Source organism: Notolepis coatsorum (genome assembly GCF_963971535.1).
Source record: "Notolepis coatsorum genome assembly, chromosome: 19".
NCBI lineage: Eukaryota > Metazoa > Chordata > Actinopteri > Aulopiformes > Paralepididae > Notolepis > Notolepis coatsorum.
In genome coordinates, this window is record NC_140183.1 from 71,463,384 (window position 1) to 71,489,860 (window position 26,477).

Consider the following 26,477-nt stretch of genomic DNA (forward strand, 5'->3'; position numbering starts at 1 on the left):
TTTTGAATGTACTGTCCTGTCCTGTTGTGCTTTTTTGTATTTGTGTATTTTATAGGACATTGATTTTATGCTTTGACTGTACTGTACAGCACTTTGGTTGGCTCTCAAGCTTTTAAATGTGCTCTATAAATAAATTACTTGACTTGACTTGATCTTATGTGCCGATAATACACCTCTGCAAAAAGCTGAACGCATCAAGTATTTGGGAGTATGGCTTGACCCCGAACTCTCATTCAATTTCCATATTACCTCTACTGTTATTAAAATTAATCGCAGCATTGGAGCCCTTTATAGAGCTAGACATTGTTTTTCCTTCACTGTTAGAAAGAAACTTGCAGAACAACTTATTTTGCCATTAATGGACTATGCTGATGTTGTCTATCAAGCTGCCTCCAAAACCCATTCATCACCTTTAAATGTGGCTTAGACTATGCAGATTTGTTCTTGACTGTCCGTTCACAACCCACCATTGTACTATGTATCAAACCTTAGACTGGCCTTCTCCTACTTTAAGAAGACAGAGACATTGGCTGCAATTGATTTTCAAATGTATCCATTCTGACTATCCTGCTTATCTGAAACAGTTGATGGTCCCTTTTTCTTGCACTTATCGTCTAAGACACTCTGTACAGTATTTTTTCACAGTTTCTCCATTTTCAAAAGCAATGGCCAAGAAATCTTTCATGTTCAAAGCCCCTTCGGACTGGAACAACTTTCCGGTGACCATTCGATCCATATCTTCATTTTACCTCTTTAAAAATGCTCTTTGTTCTAATTTTATGGTCAAGTGTACATGCTTCCTTGGTGGGGCTCCTGCGCTGGTGAGGGGACGTGGGGCACAGCCGTCCTTTATGCGGGTGTTACGGGTTAGCTAGTTGGCTCTACTCCTATTTTTAGGCAGGGGGGGCCGATTGGTTGATTTGGGGCGCTCGTTGGGCAGGTTGATTGCTCCTCCTCTCCTGCCAGTCCTGGAGCTCAATATCTATTACATCCTGTATTCTACTCACCCTTTGAATGTTTTGTTGGGCCTTTCTCGCGTCGGCTGCCTGGCGGTGTCATCGCGGGGTAAGCATATTTGTTTGCCCTGTGGTGGCACCGTCATGTGACTGCCGTGGAGTGGGCCTATTATGATGGAGATTGAGACATATCCTCTTATCCTCTTATAATGAGACATATCCTCTTATAATGTGTACTTGTTCTGTTGTGTTTTTGTATGTGTCCTTTATTTATTTTTTTGTTTGTTGTTGTTGTGTGTCATGTGTTCTGATTCTGAATACATTGCACAAAATGTGGGACCCTCTCGAAAACGAGATACTGTATCTCAATGTGGTTTTCCCAATAAAATAATTTCAATATACAGACATATTGTACTTTATTTAAAGGGCACATTCACATCAGCATTAAGTGACATTTGTAACTTTTGCTCATTTAGTCATTTTACATTTAGTTAAAGTCATTTACACTTGTATTGTATACTGTAATGCAATGTCATTGACAACAATTGTGTGATGCATATTCTTTTTTGTGTATTTCAGTTTTACAAAAGTTTTACTTGGAGAACAGACAACAGTAAAGACAATCAACTTTGCTCCAGCTTCTGGATCTCCTTTACTCTTGTTCACTACCTGTTGATTTGTGTACGGACACACACTGAGGGCAGGATACCTATTGACTACCTAAATGTGTATTGTTGTTCAATGTGAGCGATCTGTAGTGCCGAATTTCCCTTGGGATTAATAAAGGATTTCTATTCTACTCTAAAGCACAACTTCTGCGATGATGTTACAAGACAGGGATGACGTCAGCAGATACCATAGTATTACAACAGTGGCAATCAATCACTTTTATTCTATAAAATTGGTTAAGAGTAGAAAACAAACGCTTTGATATGGAGTCCATATAAAAAAAAGTGTTGTCTGACGAAAACACATCGAGACGATGAATTCAAATTACGAGAAATTACATCACGCAGAATGAGAAAAGCATACGCCATTTACACTGAATTGGCTCATGTTTCCACACAGATGAAAGGGTATGATGTATTTCAGAGAGTGCTTGGCAGTGGTTAGTTGGTATGTAAGACATGGATAGATTACAGGCGGGGCAAATGACCAGGACAAGGCTAAGAATAGGATAGGATGTGGACACGGGTTATTGTCAGGCAAACACTAGAAACGTTGCGGTTGGCTTTTTGTTAATAAAGTCAAACATTGATTAATTCTAAAATGTCTTTCACAGATCCCTCTAAAATAACAAACGTGGGTTGTCGAGTGCATTTCTTCTTTTGACTCTACACTGGATAGAATTAAGGCAAGTAGGGGGAGTAGGAAGAGGATGAGGAAGAGGAGGAGGCCGTAGTCTCCTGACTGGCACCTCTTGTGGTGTTGGCACGGGCACAGATGTTTCACAGAAAAACACCCACAGTCCTCTCTGAAAAATGGGGTCAAAGGCTGTGGGCTTGCTCGAGTCAATTCTTGGGGATGTATGGATGCCTTTTTATTAAGGCGTGGTCAGTGCCCGGAGGACGTTGCTCTCAAAGCCGCCCCTCGAATTGCCCGCCGGGCAGTACCGGGCCACCACGTAGGAAGACCCGTCCGAGGCCACGGCTTTACCGACGCCGAGCTTCGTAGTGCTCTTCCACACCATCGCTGTGAAATGACCTACAGTACATCGTGAGAGAGAGAGAGAGAAGTTGTAGAAGGAGTTAAATCATGAGAGGAAAGAAAGAAAGAGGGAGAGAGAGAGAAACACAGAATTCATTGTTAGTACATGGTTGGTTTCCGTGGTAACAGTGTGAACCCAACGAGCTGAGGTCCTCCAAATATTTACACTCATAGGAGTTTACATTCCTCTCTCCTCTTCCCGCTTCCCTCCCTCAACCCCCCGCCCATCCCCCCATATACCAGCCGACATCGAATGAGTCAGTGTGAAGTCAGTCACAGGAGTCGCTAGGAGCGAGAGGGATGTGTGTGCGCCTTAGTTTAACATGGTCAGCCACACTCGACACGCGTGCAGCCAATGGGAAGGGGAGAGGAGTGGGATGGGATTGGCACGTGAGCTTGGCGAGTGACACACAGGACTGTGAGTCCCCACCCCTTCCCCGGGATCTCCATGCCCGATGAGCGACCCACAGACGCACACACACACACACACACACACACACACACACACACACACACACACACACACACACACACACACACACACACACACACACACACACACACACACACACACACACACACACACACACACACACACACACACACACACACACACACACACACACACACACACACACACACTGACAGATATCTGATGTCACAGCCCCACGCCTGAGTGAACATGACACTTGAGGCATTCACTGCAGGATGACATCGGAATATAGATGAGAGGGGGGTGCTTTTCTTGTTTATGATTCGATTAGATTCAAATGTATTGTAATTATACAGTACAGTACGAAACAGAACGAAAATAAGTTTGGCATCCAACCAGAGTGCAAATGTAACAGTAAAGTGCATAAGTAATTTATTTTCATACATATCATATACTGTATAATCTTATGTAGGCCCTATGTGAACATTGTTTGGCGTGATGCCAAACGGGCCGTCGTTTCACCGATTGCTTTAGTATTGAGAAGCATCCTCACACCAGGCTCCAATACAATCCAGTGGGTTTAGTTTAGTTTATTCAGATCCCCATTAGCCACTGCCACAGGCATAGGCTACTATTACTGGGGTCCACACAAATCAATACAATACAATAAAATCAATACAATACAATCAATACAATACACCTCAATAACACATAAAGATATTATATAATAAAATATCTAAGTTCACCAATCACACATCCCATCTACTCAATCATGTTTCAAGGCATATATGTTCACTTAAAGTACAACAATTCATCTCAATATAACATACAAATATATTAAAAATCTAAATTCACCAATCACACATACCCATCTTCTCAATCACCCACTATGTTTAACTGACAGTACCATTCTTTCTTATGGGTGTAGTGTTTTAGCCTTCAAACACTGGGATACATGTCATTTTCAAAACAGGAAGCTCACAGTATAATCGGATGTGTCTTTCGTTTGTTCGACTGAGGAAAAGGGTGCGATACGGTACATCACATCAAACATGATGGGTTTCATGGCTTACCAGTGGCAGAAGAGAATCCAGGCCGGTTGAAATTATACTGCTTCACTTCATTGTACCAGCGGTCTGCCACGTTTTTCCCTGTGCGCGAACACACACACACACACACACACACACACACACACACACACACACACACACACACACACACACACACACACACACACACACACACACACACACACACACACACACACACACACACACACACACACACACACACACACACACACACACACACACACACACACACACACACACACACACTTGAAATGTTTATTTATGTCCACATGAACAGAAGTACAAGGAGGCCTCATACAAAGGACATAAACACTGCGAGTGCAGTCAGAGATTATGAAAGAACAGCCAGGTACAAGGTGCATGGACGGCAGAATACACACACACACACACACACACACACACACACACACACACACACACACACACACACACACACACACACACACACACACACACACACACACACACAGGCACGTGCACACATATAGGCCAAGGGGTGCCTGAGCACCTGCCTTTTTGAGCCTCATCAAAAAAGTGCCATACATTTTTTTTTTTTTTTACCGTTACGCATATAGACTGCCCTTCCAACTGAAAAATGTCAGGATAGAATCAAAATATTAGGTAAAGAGAGAGAGATGCCCCATATTCCATTGCAGTTTGCACCGCCTCCTCAGCGTGCCTCTATAAAAACCTATATATTTTATGCATAGCGTGGGTGGTGATGATGATGATGATAGAAACCGCTGTGGCACATACAGTTGAATGCTGGTATTACATTCATTGAGGGACACGAAGAAGTCAAGTCCGATGGGATTTGGGAATCTCAAATACAAATCGGGATTGGAATAAAAAATGCATTTATATTAAACAATACAGAATATACAGCACTTCTTGGGGTCTGTAGGGTAAGCACTTATTCCCTCCCCCCTGAACATTTATGGAGATGTATGGGCCTTTTAAGTCAGTGATAAAAGTGTCTTTCAAGGATAAGTGAGCTCCTGCACTGATTATTAAAGTTCAATATTCAATATATATCACCAAAACCCCCCAAAAAACATAAAAAGGGGGCCCCCCGCCCGAAAAGGGCCCTTAAAAATCGTGCTCGCGCGCTACACACGCTCACTTAATATATACACACAAGTGTAGTGCCATTTTCAGCCTTTGAGCACCTGCCCCTCTAAAGTCCTGTGCACGTCCCTGCACACACACACACACACACACACACACACACACACAAGCACGCACGCACGCACTCTGCATTACCCTAGTCCACATACTATTGGAAACTTCTTAGAAATCACACCGTCCTCCACGGGCATTCTTCTACAGTGAGTCACGGTCTGTGAGCGCACACGCACACGCACAGAGAGAGAGGGGGGTTAAATATATCACAGCTGTTGAGTGACTGGGTTGTACACTCAGTGTGGACCGGCCACTCTCTAGACTACACTATCGTTGGAGGGATGCCCTTAACACTTTTACTGCCACTCGCGAGTTTTCTCGGAATTATTAATATCTCGTTGAAAGCCACTCACGAGATTTCTCTGATTTTTTTTTTTTTTTTTTAGCGATCTGAAATCATATTGCATCACGCAAGCCTACCCTAGTCTACCCGAGAGCCGCCGGCGATCAGATGTGGAAAAAAGCGCCACCTATCGTCTCCCAGATGACATAAGGGATTTTGGAATGGACTCAATGAAAATGGATGGGGAAAAAAATCCTGTACTCCACATTTTCCAGTCCACTGATGCAGCCGGGGTTATCAGAGTTCATTCTGGAGCCTCTGAGCCCCGCGGAATCATGTACTGCACTGTACACACGTTGGAAGATACACTTATCGATTTTCTCGAATGGTGATCAGGAATTGGAATATACCAGTTGGATACCATCTGATGTCAGGTAAGGAATCTATGTTATCAGTGTTAGGATAATCAGACTCATTTTGATGAAGATGTTTTGTGAAATGTCCTCTATCGGTTTTACTGAAAAAATCCAAGAGGAAATGAACACAGCGATTATCCGTGCGCGGCTCGAATGGGCGTGCGTGTACGTATAATATTGATCATCTAGCATTTATTTGAAAACGATTCATAAATAGGCCGACAAATATCAACGTTCTGGAATATTCCAGTAAAAGATGATTATCATAGAATGGCCCAGAATAGGTGGTTTTTTTACCTCAAAACGGGTGCTTTTCAAAATGCTCTCAAACGGAAATGAAGCGATAAAAAACCAATCTGCCTTGACAGCACTGACTGGAAAAGGATTCTTTGATTCTTTGATAATTTAAAACATAGATTAGGTGATATTAACGCTAACATTAAAGTGGATGGTGGCATTCAAGCGCTAACTCTGGCGCCACCTCGTGGCACTGAAAGTGTTAAGTGTTGGGTAGTAGCTTCACTACATGTAGTGAATATAGTAGTTTAACTACATCTTGCAGTTCCTTGCTGGTAGTTCAACAAATGTCTTGTTGTAAAATAACTATTATAGATGATTCTGTTAACGATAGGTTATGACTATAACCAAGTTCTGTCAATAGTGGTGACGCTCGGCATCACTCATGCACTATCCCCGCATGTACCTTTATTCCAGTATTCGTCTGAGCACACCCCTCGTTAGCTTACCTTCATAAGCAGGTGTGTGGTCACCTGCTCTCCTCCTTCCCAAGCTTTCACCACAAGGTGAGATCAAGGGCTGCAGCGGCGTCGGATGCCGAGCGTCACCACTATTGACAGAACTTGGTTATAGTCATAACCTATCGTTCTGTATCATAGTGGATCCGCTCGGCATCACTCATGCACAAAGGGAGGCCGAGCGGAGCCACCGGCCGACAAATACACCCCGCTGAAAGCCCCCCACAACCATCAGAACAGGGAGGGCCGAGCCCCCCCGACCCCCCCTAATGGAGGGCACCCCCCCTATTAGAGGTTTCCCGGGAGGGCGACGGACCCGACCGTGCGAAGAGGCACTCAAGCAACTCAACGCACAGGGTGAGCAGACCGTGGCCTGACCCCACGACTACACACACGCACAACCCGCATGCCACCCGGGAACGAACGGAGGGAACAACCTCGTTACTGCCCCCAGAAACACGGGGTCAAGGGCAAACCCAACCCCGTGGCACACCCGGGGGCCTGGAGAAGTCCATGATGCCAGCATCAAGACCCCACCAGGTGGGCACTTAGTGACCCCGCCCCCCACATCGCCAGCGTATTCGGACAAAGGCCCCTCAGCCGAGCGGGCCCTGTCCCCCCAATAGTACACCGCCTGGCACACTGACCCTGCAGAACAGGCAGTCAGCATGGCCATAAGCACACAAAAAGGTTAACCAACGGAAGCAGGCAGCGCAACAGGGAAAACCAGGCAACAGGCTGTTAACCCGAGCCTGGAGACTGCGGACGAGACAGGCGCCAGAGGGGACAGCTGAACACAGCCGCCCCGGCGGAAGGGGCGCATGCTGGCGCTGTTGCATGACCAAGCCTCCATTTAAAAAAAACCCACCCAGAGGGGTTGAGGCAGAGAAGGCTGACACGATTGGCAGACGTCATGAACGTGCAGGGGCACCCTCAACCGGTTAACCCGGGAGTTGACACTGCTCCAACACACCAGAGAACCAACCACCTAGTCGTTACCCTATGCGGTGGTTGGTCCCATAACCCCTCAGGAAAAAACTCCAAAACATACCTGCGGCACTACCGCAGTACCCGTGTTCCAGTTTCCAACAGGGTTATCCCGGGCCTACGGGTCAACGAAAACATTACTTCGGACCGGGCCCGGTGATACGGGGAGCACAAGGTCCCCCGAGGAGGTCAAAGACCACCCCAACAGGCCCCTCTTCGCCATGCGTAAGAGAAGAGCGCAAGAATGGAAAACCAGCCCCAACACTACGTACTTGGTATTCCCAGGAGGTCACCCAACCAAGTACTAACCAAGACCAACCTGCGTGGCGGCCGAGATCCGACGAGATCGGGCGTGTACAGGTTGGCATGGCCGTAAGCCATTACGACAGTGTAGAATACAATGCACCCAACAAGGGTTCCATAGCGCTTAACCCTGTGACACCCGGACCGACCTAGCATTTCTTCCCCCTGAAAAAATCCCAAGTCCCTCAGGGTACCAGAACAGCAGATCTGCATCCCCGGCGGACAACGGGTTTAACTGATCCGGACCAGTGCGACCAGAACCAGTCCCGTGCCCTAACCACGCCGACATGCCAACTCCAGGAGAAGGGGCAGATATGCGTGTTGATCTTAAACATGAAAAGAAGGCGCCACCCAGACGTTCGGTGCGAACCGCGCCCGGTGGCCCACCCCCAGGGCGTGAGACCCTTCTACGTATGTTCAGATCCATTCCGTTATCATCCCCTGATATGAATGAGAATCCGTCGACAACCACACAGGTCGTCGGAAGAGGAAAACCCCCATCCCAATTGCTTTATAAAAACGCTGTTTTAACCCCAAGCAACCAAGGCGCGCCAGTCAGTTGCTTAATGTCCAGCAGAACATCCAGAGCTAGCACTATGTGTGCGTCAAGTATATCCACATCAATAATAGGCTATTTAGACCTTTTTATTGAATCCCCAAGGCGCCCAGGGGAACGACAAGAGGGGCGGGATGCAACCAACTCCAACCCTTTATAATAATAAAGAAGAAGCATCAACCGTATGAACCCAACTGCACAGCTGGGAGTAAAAAATTGTTTATATTTTTACATCCAGTCACTCCTTAGACAGAGAGTATAGACCGAACTTTCCCAGAAGCCTTCCCACATGAGTCGTAGTTATGAAAAAGACATGTCAACTGTGAGTCACGTGACCAACTGACTCAAGTTTACACATAAATCGAGCGTAGCAGACCCGTAAGCCCTACACTCTAACTCGACACTTTAACACCACAAACCTTACGTAAAGATCTAGTCGCGTCAGGACAACCCCCCCCCCCCTCCCTGCCAAGATGTTTGAACGGCTCGGCCCTGACTGGCTCAGCAGAATGAGAAAAAAAATCTCCTAAACCAACCAAGTGGAAAGGAGGGGTTTATTCGACACCCCCTCACAAAAACCCTTTTTCCCTACACACAATTACAACTGTAGCATTTTGAGACCTTCGGTAGAATGCTAATGTATAGCGTAAGCTAATACAATGCCCGCTACCCACAGAATGTGAACAGGATTTATAACAAAACAAGTCGTGTGTGTGTGAATCCTACACCCGCTTTCTATGTCGTACATAGCAAACGCTGACAGAGAGTAACGGCCTAGGCCGTGGAACGTGTGTGTACGAGTATTACTGCAACTAACACAACAGCGTTGTGGAACACATTTACTTTGTTTAAGCAATGGAATATACCACCAGTTTCTACCTGCATGTGGAGCGTCAGGCTAATAGAACCTCCTATGACTGAGTGTATGCTTGCAGACCTTGCTTAATCTCGTAACACAACATGACTCATCTCTCAATGTAATAATGCAGATTCACATTTACGCAACCCCATCATATGATTTGTTGAAGAAACACACAGTTTGTTTGGCCAATAATATAGTTCCCCTTTTATCAGGGAACTTTTTATTTTCATGGCACAAAAAAACACAATCATGAGGGGCCGGGGAGGGTGTAGAGGAGAGGGGACACAGAGGGACAAGTCACTTTAGCGGCGTCTGCTACCTCGCGCCGCTCGAGTTTTGCCACCCAGAGGAGCCCCGGAGGGACGGTAGGTAACTGTCTGCTGGTCTCGACGTTCCCTACCGTCTCCTCTGGTCGTGGATGGGCCGGCGGCAGCAGAAGCGCCGTCTCTCCTCCTGGCCTTCTTGGAGGGGCCAGCAGCGGCAGCGGAGACAGTGGTAGGCACGGCGGAGGGAGCTCGACGTCGTGGAAGCCTTCTGACTCCACCGGCAAGGACGGGAGGCGGAAAATGGGGTTGGAGAACGGATCTCTCCTCTGCCATCTCTCTGCACGTTGAGGTCATCAGCTGCAGGGCCTTCCCGAATAATCCAGCATCGGAGAGGCTGGCCGTCAGAAGAGGGGTTCTCTTCTTCTCCGGCACTCGAGCCTGCTCCAGCCAAAGGTGGCGCTGGGTCAGGGTGGCCAGGGCGCGCGTCTTCCCCGAGGCTATGGCCTGCACCTGGGTAAGATGCAGGACAGCTCCTACCGCCTGGGTGATCTGATCGCATTTTACCTCGGTCAGACCCGTGCCGCCCGTCATTATCCCCGATACAAATCTAGCCAGGTGGGCGATGTTAGAAGCCGCAGCCAGCGATTGTGTACCAGCGATAAATGACTGGTCACCCCAATATGCCAATCGCCTAGCCGATCTTCCATGGAGAACCGGCTTGCATAATGGTTCCCACACCACATCCGGACAGAGGAGAGCGGCCATCGGCCTATCAAGCCGTGGCACGCCCTCTCTCATACCTTTGACCAACCCCGACACCCGCGTAACTGGTACGTAGGCGGGGGTAAGTCCCATGATGTGAGACACCGCCTGGCCCTGACGAACATAGGCCCCCATTGAGGGGAAAAATGGGTAGACAACGTCCACCCCTCTCACCGGGCGACGCTGCCAGAGATGACCTATGAGATCATCGGGGGCAGGAGCAGGCAATGGCTGCGGCAGCGGCACGCCGTTTGCAGCGGCAGCTACCGCCATGAGCTCGGTAAACAAAGCCAGCAGTTCCCCCTGCTGACTTTCCTCCACCGAACCAGCATCCCTCACATGCAGCAGGCTTCGACCCATTGAGGAGCCACAGTCTGATGTGGCTGATAGCAGGGCATCCTGCTGAAGAGGCCGAGGTGGTTCCTCGACATCCTCGAACAAGGCGCCCCAAGGAGACATTTCTCCCCCCTCCGGTGTTTCCTGGATAGGAGGGATACTCGCCTCCACAGGACCTTCAAACAAGAATCCGTCCGACTCTTCCATGATATCCTCAGTTTCCATCGGACAAGCAGAGCCCGACGCATCCTCGCTGGTCTCCAGCAATTCCCCAAACCCAGGCCGTTCGCGCCTGCATGCCACCATCTTGCGACGTGAACGGGCAGACGCGAAAAGCTTGCGTCGCAAATCCTCCGGAACCAAAAGAACCGTCCGTTCAACAACGGACGATTCCCTGGAACCAGAGTCGAGATCATGCCATCGCCGGAGCGACGGCACCGACGTCTCGGCTCCTCGGAGAGGCAAACTATCCATCGGCTGCCTCCTGGGCTGGGTCGGCAACCACGAAAGTGGCAGCAGCCCCGCACCAGAACGCACGACGGAGGCGGGAATGGAGAACCGCTGGTGAAGAGTGGGTCTACTCTCCGAAGTAGACATTATGACTTAGCTTTTTCCTTTGAACAGTTATGAGAGAAGAAAAAACTAAGCACAATGTAAACACGTCACAACTCTTTTCAACTAACAACACGTCAAGGGGGATCTACCGAAGGCACTTCCTTGTGGTGAAAGCGAGAAGGAGGAGAGCAGGTGACCACACACCTGCTTATGAAGGTAAGCTAACGAGGGGTGTGGTCAGACGAATACTGGGATAAAGGTACATTGTGGAATTGTATTCAGTGCGCGTGCACGGGGATATTGCATGAGTGATGCCGAGCGGATCCACTATGATACAGAACAGATGGTTAACCGTGTGGTAGGGAAAGGTTAACCTTCTGTAGTGTGGTAGTGAAAGAGTTAACCCTTTGTAGTGTCGTAGTGAAAGGGTTAACCCTTTGTAGTGTGGTAGTGAAAGGGTTAAGGGTATATTGCAATAAGGGGATAGGACCTTTTTGTTTATTATTTTATCTTACTTTATTTAATTTAATTTTCACAGCAAATTATCTTTGTATTTTTTGTTTTTCATTGTTATTTCTTGTTTATATATATATTGTTCGAAATAAACTATTCATTCATTCATTCATTTCAAATTTGCAAAGTTATTGTAGTCGTTTCTATTTTGAGGTGTAGTTAATGACTTATACTACAAACTATTTCTTTGTCTATCAAATAAAGGAAGAAGAAGTTTGAGAGACATGTGTCACCTGAATAAGGCATTCGGCGGCTCTTACAATGAAGCTGACAGGCAGTCACAAGCCCGTTCTTCAGAACATTGTTCTGATCCAAGTTTTTAAGGTGAGACACCCCAGGTGAATAAGCAAAAAAAATATTTGAATAGATATCACTATGACACTTTCCCAGTTTGTTATGTACATAACAACTTAGAAAAAATTTATTGCAAGTTTTCTGAGATCTTATGTTTATATATGCAAAATAGGCATTACCTCATTACATATGCACTAATTTACGTTTAGGGTATAATAAATACCAACATTGATGATGCCAGATTTTTTTAAATGGTTTCATTATGTTGACACATAACACAGTGAACTTTTTACAGAAGGGATTGTGGATATGTCTTTTTATCATCCCATGAATCAGGAAATGCTGACTACTGTCATGGTCCCAGCCAGGGATCATGCACGAACAATAGGAACAGTGGTTCTGTATCGTAACGGCTCTCGCTCTGCGTCACTTCCGCACTGTACCTCGCTTGTGCACGCGCACTGAATAAAATACCACAATGTACCTTTATATCCCAGTATTCGTCTGACCACACCCCCATCAGCTTACCTTCATAAGCAGGTGTGTGGCCACCTACTGGCCTCCTTCTTCGCTTTCACCACAAGGAAGTGCTTTTGGTAGATCCCCACTTGACGAGGTTGCTAAGTTGAAGACAGTTGAGACGTGTTTACATTGTGCTTATTTTTTTCTTCTCTCATAAATATTCAAAAAGAAAAATCTAAGTCATAATGTCTACCTCGGAGAGTAGACCCACTCTTCACCAGCGGTTCTCCATTCCCGCCTCCGTCGTGCGTTCTGGTGCGGGGGGCTGTTGCCACTTTCGTGGTTGCCAGCCAAGCCCGGGAGACAGCCGATGGGTAGTTTGCCTCTCCGAGGAGCCGGTGCATCGGTGCCGTCGCTCCGGCGGTGGCCTGATCCCGACTCTGGTTCCTCTGGTTCCAGGGAATCGTCCGTTCTTGAGCGGCCGGTTCCTTTGGTTCCGGAGGATTTGCGACGCAAACTTTTCGCGTCTGCCCGTTCACGTCGCAAGATGGTGTCCTGCAGACGCGAACGGCCTGGGTTTGGGGAATTGCTGAAGACCAGCGAGGATGCGTCGGTCTCTGAATGCCCTATGGAAACTGAGGATTACATGGTAGAGGCGGACGGATTCTTGTTTGAAGGCCCAGTGGAGGCGAGTATCCCACCCGTCCAGGTAGCACTGGAGGGGGGTGAAATGTCTCCTTGGGGCGCCTTGTTCGAGGATGTCGGGGAACCACATCGGCCTCATCAGCAGGATGCCCTGCTATCAGCCACATCAGACTGTGGCTCCTCAACCGGTCGAAGCCTGCTGCATGTGAGGGATGCGGGTTCGGTGGAGGGAAGTCAGCAGGGGGAACTGCAGGCTTTGTTCCCCGAGCTCATGGCAGTAGCGGCCGCTGCAAACGGCGTGCCGCTGCCGCAGCCATTGCCTGCTCCTGCCCCCGATGATCTCATAGGTCATCTCTGGCAGCGTCGCCCGGTGAGAGGGGTGGACGTTGTCTACCCATTTTTCCCCTCAATGGGGGCCTATGTTCGTCAGGGCCAGGTGGTGTCTCACATCATGGGCCTTACTCCCGCCTACGTACCAGTTACGCGGGTGGCGGGGTTGGTCGAAGGTATGAGAGAGGGTGTGCCACGGCTTGATAGGCCGATGGCCGCTCTCCTCTGTCCGGATATGGTGTGGGAACCGTTATGCAAGCCGGTTCTCCAGGGAAAATCGGCTAGGCGATTGGCATATTGGGGTGACCAGTCATTTGTCGCTGGTACACAGTCGCTGGCTGCTGGTTCTAACATCGCACAGCTGGCTAGATTTGTATCGGGGATAATGGCGGGCGGCACGGAACTGACCGAGGTACAACACGATCAGATCACCCAGGCGGCAGGAGCTGTCCTGCATCTTACCCAGGTGCAGGCCATAGCCGCTGGGAAAGTGCACGCCCTGGCTACCCTGAACCAGCGCCACCTTTGGCTGGAGCAGGCCCGTGTGCCAGAGAAGAAGAGAGCCCCTCTTCTGACGGCCAACCTCTCCGATGCTGGACTATTCGGGAAGGCCCTGCAGCTGATGACCTCAACGTGCAGAGAGATGGCAGAGGAGAGATCCGTTCTCCAACCCCATTTTCCGCCTCCCGTCCTCGCCGGTGGAGTCAGAAGGCTTCCACGACGTCGAGCTACCTCCGCTGTGCCTACCACTACCTCCGCCGCCACTGCTGGCCCATCCAAGAAGGCCAGGAGGAGAAACGGTGCTTCTGCTGCCGCCGGCCCATCTACGACCGGAGGAGACGGTAGGGATCGACGAGACCAGCAGCCGATTGTCTACCGTCCCTCCGGGGCTTCTCGGGGTGGCAAAACCCGAGCGGCTCGAGGCAGCAGATGCCGCTGAATTAGTGACTTTTTCCCCCTGTGGTCCCCTCTATACCCCTCCCCGGCCCTCTCATATTTTGTGCCTAAATAAAAAGTCCCCTTAAAGGGGGACTGTATTTTTTGGCCAAACAAACTGTGTGTTTCTTCGCCAATACATATGATGAGGCTACAAAATGTGAATCTGCATTGTTTACATTAAGGGATGAGTTACGTTCGTGTTATGAGATTAAGCAAGGTCTGCAAACATACACTCAGTCATAGAAAGGTTCTATCTTAGCCTGACGCTCCACATGCAGGTAGAAGCTGGTTGTATGATCTGTTGCTTACACAAAGTAATGTTGATCTACAACACTGTTGTGTTAGTTGCAGTAATACTCGTATACACACGTTCCACGGCCTAGCCGTTATACTCTCTGTCAGTGTTTTTTCTATGTACAACATAGAATGCGGGTGTAGGATTCACACACACACACGACTTGGTTTTGTTATAAATCCTGTTCACAGTCTGTGGGTAGCGTGCATTGTATTAGCTTACGCTATGCATTAGCGTTCTACCAAAGGTCTCAAATGCTACAGTTGTTATTGTGTGTAGGGGTAAAGGGTTTTTTGTGAGGGGGTGCCGAATAAACCCCTCCTTCCCACTTGATTGGTCGAGGGGATTTTTTCTCATCTTCTGTTGAGCCAGTCAGGGCCAAGCCGTTCGACGACTTGGCGGGGGAGGGGGGGGGGGGGGGGGGGTAAAGGGTTGTCCTGACGCGGCTCCTATTACAAACAGGAGTTGTGTGTGGGGTTTCCCCCCGTCATAGCATATACGTTGCTATGACGACGGCTTCCGTGAGTTAGATCTTTACGTAAGGTCTGTGGTGTCAAAGTGTCGGGTTAGAGCGTAGGGCTTACGGGTCTTTTAAGTCAAGCAGTCACCATGTACACTACAGTATGGCTCGGTGGCCAGTCAAACTTTCTTTTTATTTATTTAACAGATTGCAGAATGGGTACAATACAGTACGGCTCAATACACACAATTGTATAAGGGGATGCAGACCAGAGAAAGACGTTTGTCTTGTTTACATCAGGGTCATTAATACTGCTTTTGGTCCGATCTTTCCTTGCACGATTTTGCGCGCCGCGTGGGAGCAAATTCGAGACACATATTCGGTAGCAAAAAGGTGTCCCACGGTCTCCTCTATGGCCGTGAATATTTTCACGCGGATCGGAATCACGGCGCGCCCGTGGGACACTTTTCCGTTTCGGCGAGTTTATTCCACGCTTTCGGTTTTCCTTTTCTAAGCATTTTCGGGGCTACATGTGAATGAGTAAAAGTTGCGGGACGCCCAGATGTTTCCACGATAGAAAGCTCGCATGGATCCCATAATAGGCTCACTTAATACAGCGTTTTTAAAATCACGCGACATTTTCAGGGTCGCGAGCCGACCTTTTCCCCTCGTTTTCGATGATGGAAGTGATTTAGGAAAAGCTTCGGCATGCCGAGAGGTACCCGTGGATTTAATCTCGCGAGGATCGGGGCAATATTCGGCCTGTGGGAGCAGTCACGGGTTAATACAATGTTCAGAGTGCAGAGGGGAGGTGTGCAGAGGGGAGGCCACACTCAGGATTCTTCTCACAGCCCCGTTTTAAACTTTTAGGGTGTGGCAGTCAGCTCGAATCTGATTGGCTAGGATCGGATTTGGACTCTAGATACATGAATCACATGGTTGAGGCTGGAGAAATAGACCTACCCCCTGCCTCCTCTCCTCTATAGCTGCAGTGAGCACAGTCTGACAGTGGTTCTCAAACTTTTTACACCAAGTACCACCTGAGAACGTAGCTGGCTCTCCAAGTACCACCATATGACCGGCGTTAAAATACAGTCTATTCAGCTATGAACAGTTCACGCAGGAGGCAAATGTATTCCTAATACCATTATTTATTGTTAACTTTTGTCAGACACAGCCACAATGTACAAAGGGATAGCACTAGAACTAGCAAACGCTTCCACACAACTCATACAATGCACATAGCAAGTGAGAAAATTAAGAACAACTGTATTTCAGCAAATGTACTTATATTATCTCTCTATCTCTCTCTCTCTCTCTCTCACTCTCTCTCTCTCTCTCCTCTCTCTCTCTCTCTCTCTCTCTCTCTCTCTCTCTCTCTCTCTCTCTCTCTCACACACAGCAAGCAATTGTCCGTCATTCTCTCTCACACTCACACACACACACACACACACACACACACACACACACACACACACACACACACACACACACACACACACACACACACACACACACACACACACACACACACACAATTATTTTGTTACAAAACTTAATTTCCTGCATTCTGGTGCAGGAATTTTAGAATTTTTACCCTTTAAATGCCAGTGTTTGTGATGGGCATCACAAATTATTGTAAAAAAGAAAAGAAAACACATATTCAATATATTTTTGAATGTTTACCCTTTAAATGCCAGTTTGTGTGATGGCATCACAAATTATTGTTAAAAAAAACACACAAAAAGTAAAATATTTACAATATATCAAATGCAAAGTAAATTTTTCTGGGGGGGATTATTACAATGTCAGATTTAACACCAACTCTTTTCAGAAAAGTGGTATTTAATTTTTTATAAAAAAATAAATGGTTATGATCAGGGCTGAAGTTGAATTAAAGATTTATGACTGTTTAGACTGCATTACTCTCTGTCACAGTGATCTCCTGGTTGTTCCCCACTTAGATTATCGAACTATCGCGCTGCCGCAACCAGAAACACTGGCCTGGCCTGCTTCTAAGTTCAGTGGCCTGACTGCCAAAAAAAAAAAAAAAAAAAAAACTTTTTGTTATAGCTTTTTTGGAAATGTTTTCAAGTACCACCAGCAGTACCACCAAGTACCACTAGTGGTACGCGTACCACAGTTTGAGAACCAGTGAGAGGGAGAAGAGGGAGACATTAAAAAAAATATATATATATATATATAACACAGATGCACAGATGAAAAAGAATGTAAACTATATTAAAAAAAAATTATATATATATATATTTTTTTTTCTTTCATATTTCATATTTGATATTAATTCATATTTTAATAGGGAGGCATGGCTTCCGTTGGCTTCCATAAGGATTCGCCACTGCGTACAACAGAAGTAACACTCCTTGCACTTTGTAATAATTATCTCCACATCAGGCAGGAGGAGCCTGGTGGGAGATAATGTAATTGCTGCATGAGTCTTTCTTTCTTTCTTTCTTTCTTTCTTTCTTTCTTTCTTTCTTTCTTTCTTTCTTTCTTTCTTTCTTTCTTTCTTTCTTTCTTTCTTTCTTTCTTTCTTTCTTTCTTTCTTTCTTTCTTTCTTTCTTTCTTTCTTTCTTTCTTTCTTTCAATTTGCTCCCCCCGCAATCTCCTCCATGATTTCAGAATCCCGGAAGTGTTGCGGTGGTCTATGTAACGTTGGGCCATGCACAGGTCTTCTGAGCTCAAAATAATTACTGACTTAACACATTTATATCGAGTAGGAATACACTTTCAACACAATCATGCTTCCATTCTTGCGTTTATTTCAAAACAAACAAACATCTGACTCAAGGTACAACAGTTTTATTGGGATGTTTATTCTTAGGCTTTTCTCCAGTGCATCCAGCTCCTCTTTCGATGGATTGACATGTTGTTTCTATTATTACCGTTAGATGTAGGCCTGTCATCTATTTCTATCCACTTGTTTATTGTTAACGGGTACGTTAAATCAAACGTAATATTGTCGGAGGAGTAGGTCATGTTGACAGTCGAGTTACCGTTTTGCAGTTACATGCAGTTGCCGTTTTGATGGCAGTTGAAACTTTCTACAACATTCTAAAGCCAGCGCAGAGGTATATTCATGGTGATTTAAGCGTGAGTGTATCATGAATATACTCACGGCTTAGAACACTCGACCAATCACAATGTGTGGTGGGACCTACCTGTTGTATAAGAAGATAGTTACCAGTTTCCTCTCTGTGCGTTCAGTAGAAAGCTATCTGGCTGCAAGTTAGCCTAGCTTAGCACAATGAATAGAAGCGGACATGACTGGTTAGCCTAGGCATTGTCCAACTCCAACTAACACATCTCCCGAAGGCTAACCGGTATCTTCTTGTCTCTCTCTGGAGAAGATGATAAGCCAATTTCCCAAAATGTTGGCGTGTTCTTTTAAAAGTCACATTGAAGCTAGAAACTGGTGCACAACTTTTCGTAGCACATGGTTACAAACCGGTTCATGAGAATGCGTTAGTGCGTGTGCGTGAGTGTGTGTGTGCTTGTGTGTGTGTGTGAGTACCTGGCTGATCGAAGGATCCCCATGCCAGGTTCTCTCCACAGCCCCCTCTGCTGGCATCATCGCTGTGCTCCAGGTTCCCAGTGCTGGCCAGATGTTCAGCATAGCTGCACACAAAACACAGACCGTTTGAACTCTCACCTCCACAGCCTCAGCTTGGCCCTCTGGCCTCAACTCCATCAGAGAGAGCAGCCTCCCTTTCTGCAGTGCCACACGCTACTCATATGGAGGAAGAGCCATCTATATAAAATCTTACAGAATTGCCTATATTGTCTAAATCCACATAAGCAATATTCTTACAAGAAGATATATAGAGAATCTGCCGAAACAATAGATGAAATGAGGAAGGCACCGAAATGATAATCTGACGGCAGAAATGGCTGTTTCTTATAAAAACGTCCTTAAGGCAGAAACTATCCGTTTTGTACACGGGGGTCACACAGTAGGAAGATCGTAATGCAGGAGTATCTTTAACCGGAGGTTGACATGTCCCTTCATGGTTAGCTTAATCCCTGTCTCACTCGCACGCACGCACGCACACACTTGATTAGACAAAAAGACAAATGTAAATTGTGACTCTGAACTCACTCCCTGTGTCTCACATTGGGGAAGATACAGTAAGCATGAACAAGCAGAGGTCCCCCCCCCCTGCTCTCTGGAACATGGCGAGCGATAACCCTGGTTGAAGTTGCGGATGAACGACTTTTCTAATTGCTGGGTGTGAGGAGGACGCCAACCAGTGGCGGCTCGCCACTAGGGGCGCTCGGGCGCCGCCCCCCCTGGTTAACCCTGGTTAAAAGAGAGAAGAATAAGATTTTTTTTGTTTGTTTTTGTTTTATAGCCCTATAAATAATATAAACATGTTTAAAATAAATAATATTTACTCATTTTAAGTATGTTTGTGTTTCCAATGCACAATATAACGTTAATATATCAAATATAAATAATCGTTTTCCTGAACAGGAAGTGACTCACTGTCTGATAGAGAATACGTTCCGTTACCGTAGCCGCATTTCTCCTAGCCGTATTTCTCTCGGGCTAGACGCAATAGCGCTTTGAGTGCGCGTGCACGCCGTGTACTGTTTCATCGCTGTATCCGTTGCAGCCAATCAGTGCGTAACGCGCTGTGCGTTGAAATATGATGTATTATGATGGAACACAGGCACGTTTTGAAGCGGTCTAAGCAGCAGCGTCTATAATTTCCATAGCCGCATTTCTCGGAGACGCTCTCTGATTGGCCGACGTCAGTTTTTTCCGTAGCCGCATTTCGCGGAGACGCTCTCTCTGATTGGCCAACGCCAGTTTCTGGTTAGTTACAGTAGATAGTCTCTATGCTGTTGTGTTGTTGTGATGCAGCTATTTGTCTTAGAGCGTGACGGCAAGTTCTTTCGACGGTTAAGCTTAGGCACTCTTTCAAAGTTGGTTAAGGTTATACTTTGTCTTAGAGCAGGGCGATAGGAACGCCAGGTAGTTTGCTGGCTGTTCGACGCGGAAATGGGCAAAGAGACACAGCTCGTCACTCACACAGTACTTGTTGGCTAACAACAAGAAGCTATATATGGATGCAGTGTGGACATGGGTGGACATCAACACAGTCTGGACAGTGGAGTGGATATACTTTATCAAGCCCTTCTGCCTGCTGCCAACTTAACAACAAGGTAGAGTTGCGATATCTCTCTCTCTCTCGCTCGCTCGCTCGCTCGCTCTCTCACTCGCTCTCTCTCTCTCTCTCTCTCTCTCTCTCTCTCTCTCTCTCTCTCTCTCTCTCTCTCTCTCTCTCTCTCTCTCTCTCTCTCTCTCTCTCTCTTTCTCTCTCACTCTCTCTCTGATTGTGTAGGGCATATTGGCTGCATTTGACTGACTGTGATCATATATTGATTGATGGCAATGGTGATAGTTGTACCTAATTAAATATTCGCCAATGCGTGGTACATGTTTGCAAAATGTTTGGTATAGCGCCCCCCATGGAGAAGAATGTACGGGCCGCCACTGACGCCAACACTGCAGGATTAACAGACGGGTCAATCAAAAGGTAGGTTAGTTTAAGTCCCGTAGGTTAGAGTCCCTGTCTGGATTTGTTTTGAGACAGTCACATATCCTTGGAGAATTAGATTTGATGTGGAAAGCCCTTTTGGAACTTTCTTAACCTCTTAACATTCCTGCAAATTTAGCATAAATCGCCTATCGAATGCTAAATTTGAAGCTATTCTTGAACCACATGCATAAGTCTGGTCTCTTTGTTTTTTTTTGTCATCTGCTGCCAGTGGTGACCTCAGGAAGCTCCAGGTGGTCCAGAACAGGGCAGCACGGTTGGTACTGGGCTGCTCACTAAGGTCTAATGTGAGCAGTATGCATGCCCGCCTCTCTTGGCTTAACGTTGAAAATAGATTGTCTTTTAATATACTTGTGCTGTTCAAGTTGGTCATGAGCAGTAAAACTCCTGTTTTTATACAACAGATTGTTTTTAGTAATACTGTGCATGAGCATTACATTAGAGGTTCCAGTAGTGGGCAGCTTGATTTGCCAGGTCCAAAAAACAATGCTTTATGGAGATGTTTTATTTTTAGAGCATTAACTCTTTGGAATAACCTGCCTCAAAACCTCTGCTGCATTTACAGTAGATTCACTTTAAAAAAATAATCTTAAATTGTATTTAACACTGTAAAGTATTTTTTTTTATACTTTTTTTTATTGTATGCTTGCATGTAATTTTAGACATCTTAATTGTTAGTTTCATTATGCATTGTGTGTTGAGTACTGTTTTTTTTTTTTTTATTTAATTAAAAAATTTTAGCGTTTATCGCTTTTTGCTACTGGGCAGTCCAGTAGAGAGAGAGAGAGGAGGAACGGGAGACAGAGTGGGGGGAAGACATTCGGCAAATAATGACGGGTCCAGGAATCGAACCCGGGTCGGCCGTGCCGCGACTCAGTGCGTTATGTGGTTCACCACTGGGGCGCCCCTGAGTACTGACATTTAATATATATATATATATATATATATATATATATATATATATATATATATATATATATATATATATATATATATATATATATATTTTTTTTTTTTTTTTTGTATTAGCTTTCAAACGATGTGCTGCTTCAGATATACTAAAACAATGGGACGCCGACAGATGACAATGAATGTACTGTGACGTGTCCGTCATGGCCGAGGGCAGGCAGTCGAAACGTTAACACTTTTGAAAATCAGACCATTGGTTTTTCCTTCAGCGTTTAGGTACATTAGTAATGTAAAGGAACAACAGCGGCAATATACGACAAACGCAATTATAAACTCATAGCCTATCTGCAATCTTGTCAAGGGTCCTTGTATTAGGAGCTCATTCAATCAACGAGAGAATGAAAACACATCTCCATTCCTATCCTTCTTATTCTTGGTAGTAGGGCTACCCTATTGTTTACTTTTGGATTATGAATTGGGCCTCACTAGCACAGCCATGGAGAAAATGCCATTAATTCCCGCCAGGAACGGGTCAGATGACCCGACAGCTTATATGAGAAATATGAGAAAAATAAACAGTGTAAACTATATAATTACCTCTGAATATAAAAATATGAGGTTTACCACAATGAAATGTAGGTTTGAGTGACATAAAAAAATAAAAGATTTAAAAAAGTAAAAAAAAAAAATATTATACGTTTCTTTTTATAATTTTTTTGGATGGAAGAGCCACACATTGACGGGCAAAGAGCCACATGCGGCTCGCGAGCCACGGGTTGGCCACCCCTGCGCTAGACGCTCGCAAAGTGCTGTGACTTTCGTCTGTTCCAACGGCCCATATGTGGAATAACGTTCTAATTACATTTTCCTGAAGTAATTTAGAAATTTCAGAAACCGTGCCAGATAAAACGGGTACTTTTAGGAAAAGTCATTGAGTGACAGAGCTGGAGCTCGACAGAGTGACGAGGATACATTTATTGAAAATGCCTAGGGGTCATTTGACCCCTTGTCGGCTGTGCTAGTGTTAAGTAAAAATTATTTTAAAAGTTTGAAAATCCCTCAGTTGACACAGAAGGAGTGAGGGAGGTCAATTTACACATGGTTTGATGATGACACAGATCGGACAATAACAGCTCCGTGTCTAACATTCCTTCTGTTCATATGAGGTTCTGCCTGTGTTATTTCCAGGACCAGTAGTGGAAAGTAACTAAGTATTTTTTTGTACCTTTTTCTGAGGTACTTGTACTTTACTTTTGAGGGAAGTTTGTACTTTTACTCCACTACATTCATCTGAACACATCAGTTACTAGTTACTTTCAAGAAAAAGATTTTGCATACCAAAGTAGGCAAAAATATATGAAGATTATATACTTTCATATTTGAAGCCTGCAAATTTCAAGAGGACGTAATCAGAGCAGCATAACTGGACCACATACCACTTTAACATAAGAGGTCAATAGATCAAGGATTGGAATACACAAACACAGAATGAATAGGCTACCTTTACTTTAGGTAAATCAGCAAATACTTCTCTACTTTTACTTTTTTATTTTTAACGGATTGCTTTAACTTTTTACCAGCGTACTACAGTATTTTTTCTGGGTATTTCTACTTTTACTTAAGTAAAGGAATTGTGTACTACTTCCACCACTGTTCAGGACATTGGGAGATCTCCTACCAAGGATGGTGAGAGCTGCTGCTGCTGTGGGGCCAATCAATCTTACTGTGAAGTAAATTAACTGAAGTAACAAAACACAAACTAAAGTGCCCCACAGAAGAATTGGAGAATCAGCCTTCTTTTATTACGCACCGAAACTGTGGAACACTCTACCCAAAGAAATGAGAGAGATGGGCTCAGTGGACCTTTTTAAACAGCATTTGAAAACATATCTTTTTAACTTGGCTTCTGTATTTAGTATATTCCCTTTGTTTTAATTGTTTTATTTAACTCTCTTATTTTTTCTATTTATTCTATTGCTTGTGATATGCAATTTGTCTACTGAGTCATGCATTTTATTATTAATTTGTACATTAAATTGTTTGTGTTGTCAAAGCACACACAAAGGCTGCTTTCTATTGCATGAAGGGTGCTTTATAAATAAAATTTGGATAAAAATCGCGAGCAAACCAATTAACAATGTGATCACGCTGAAAACATACACAGCAGCCACGACTTATTTTTATTATTTATTGCATTTGACAGTTCAAGCATAAACTGTCACTTTTAATCCCCGGGCAGTTTGTCAGTGTTATGTGAAACACTATACTGCTAATTGTATATTTTATTGTTCACCCACCGTGCTGCTTCTTTGTTCAACTTGCTGCTGAGCTTCAGTGGGGGAGCCTGGTGTTTCCTCCTGTATTCATTATGGCTGAGCAACACCTCCTGAGCAAAGGCCTTGGAGGCTGAGAGAGTGACATAGAGAGAGAGTGACATAGAGAGAGAGACATAGAGGGAGAGAGAGAGAGAAGGACAAGACAAGACATAGGAATTTAAATAGATGCCCTGATGCATCCTCAAGCCTCACGCACTAGCTGACATAAAAGTCCAGAGTTGCATTAAATGTAAATGTAAGACACGGCCTGAGCAGCCGCAACATAGTGAGTGTTTTCTCGTGGACAAGGATGAGAACACATCACCCCCCCGTCCCCCGTCCCCCCCCCCCCCCGTCCTCCTCCTGTCTAGTGCCTCACTGCCCTATTCTCTGGGCTCTACTCTCAACAATAGGCCGATTCAGGCTGCTGCCACACATGAACACAAATACAAACACTATCCAAACAGAATGCGGACATGGCATGCGCCCACTCAGCCTGTTGCTGCTCAGTGGCGTTATTTTTAAACCTAGCCGCATTTTGCAGAGACGCTCTCTGATTGGCCACTTCATGTTTCTACACTGGTTAAGCTTAGGCACTCTTTCGAAGTTGGTTAAGGTTAGAGTTTGTCTTAGAGCAGGGCGATAGAACACCAGCCCTGATTCCAAACTCTAACCTTAACCAACCTCGAAAGAGTCGCCTAGGCTTAACCAGTGATAAACTAGGCGTTAGGTAGTTTGCAGGCTGTTGGACCCGGAAATGGGCAAAGACACAGCTCGTCATGCCATTGGGCGCACAGGTCAGTGGCCAATCAGAGAGCGTCAGTCAGTGGCCAATCAGAGAGCGTCTCCGCAAAATGCGGCTAGGTTTAAAAATAACGCTGCTCAGTGCTGCCAACTGCATTTGTGAATCAGTGGACGGAAATGGGGAGAAAGTAACAGGCAAGCGCTATCGAAACGGCAAAACAAGTTGACAATTTCACAAAACACCGTTTCTCTCCTAGATTGCCAAAGACAAGCAGAGTTCACGGACAACACACACACCAAATGGTTCCTCTGGGGGAGGGGAGTTCTAGCTCAGGTCAAATGGATGCAATCAAAGTCCTAAACTTCATCCTGGAATTTCCACTTACCTGAATTTCCCATGGTGCTGACACAGGAAGCCTCCTATAAAATCAGTAATGAGGGCACTAAAGCACCCAGAAAGCCTTGTTTTTTCTTTCTCCCCCTTCTCTCTCTCGTTCTCCCTCTCCTGTTCCCCTTTCTCTTTCGGTCTTGTCCAACGCTCTCGCTGATTCTCTGAAACAGCTGTTAAGTGCTGTTACTGTGTGGCCTTCCCCCTCTATTCCTCTGTCCTTCCAGCTCCTCTCCTCTACGTCTGCAAGCTTTCCTCCCTCAGCTCAACATTTACATTTACATTTAGTCATTTAGCTGACGCTTTTATACAAAGCGACTTACAAGTTCTGTACGACAGGTCGTCAGGAAGGATACAACTCTATCAGCTGAGTAACAATATTCATCAAAGTGTTGCGTGTTACAGTGTAGGTTAGTTTATTATAAGTGCATGACAGTAAGGTTAGTTAGGGTTAGATTATTATTATATTTTTTTTTTATTATTATTTCAGATAATGGTTGAAGAAGTGCGTCTTTAGTCGACGGCGAAAGATTGGACGGGATTCGGCTGTCCTAACTGGGGTGGGTAGTTCATTCCACCATTGTGGGGCAAGGACTGAGAATAGGCGGCTTCTCTTTAATGACCCTCCGGGAGCTTGGATAGGAGTGGGTCTGAGGCGGCCAGAAGATGCAGAGCGTAGGGGTCTTGAGGGTGTGTAGTTAGAGACCATTGACCGGAGGTAGGCGGGAGCAGTTCCCTTTGCCGCACGGTATGCTAGGTCGAGGGCCTTGAAGCGGATACGTGCAGCAATGGGGAGCCAGTGCTTTCAACTATCTGCAAGAGTATCATAGACAGACTTTCCCCCCTCAAGTTTCTCTCTCCGGCCTGTTGTTGACCTCTCTGTTTCTCCCTCCTGACACACACACACACACACACACACACACACACACACACACACACACACACACACACACACACACACACACACACACACACACACACACCACACACACACACACACACACACACACACACACACACACACACACACACACACACACACACACACACACACACACACACACACACACACTCAAACACACACTCAAACACACACTCAAACACAAACCACACTATCTTTCCCTCTTTCTATCTCCATGACACAGATAATG

The 26,477-nt window shown here is 45.8% G+C and overlaps 1 protein-coding gene across 1 annotated transcript; it reads right to left on the reverse strand.

The window, feature by feature from the left end:
* Positions 1-2,499: 2,499 nt before the first annotated feature.
* Positions 2,500-25,337, reverse strand: glipr2l (GLI pathogenesis-related 2, like; the record flags this gene model as incomplete). The annotated part of the gene is made up of 5 exons (XM_084336692.1): positions 2,500-2,660; positions 4,170-4,247; positions 18,921-19,024; positions 24,177-24,285; positions 25,325-25,337. The coding sequence occupies 5 exons, from the start codon at positions 25,335-25,337 to the stop codon at positions 2,500-2,502; spliced, it is 465 nt and encodes a 154-aa protein (XP_084192818.1).
* Between the last annotated feature and the right edge of the window lie 1,140 nt (positions 25,338-26,477).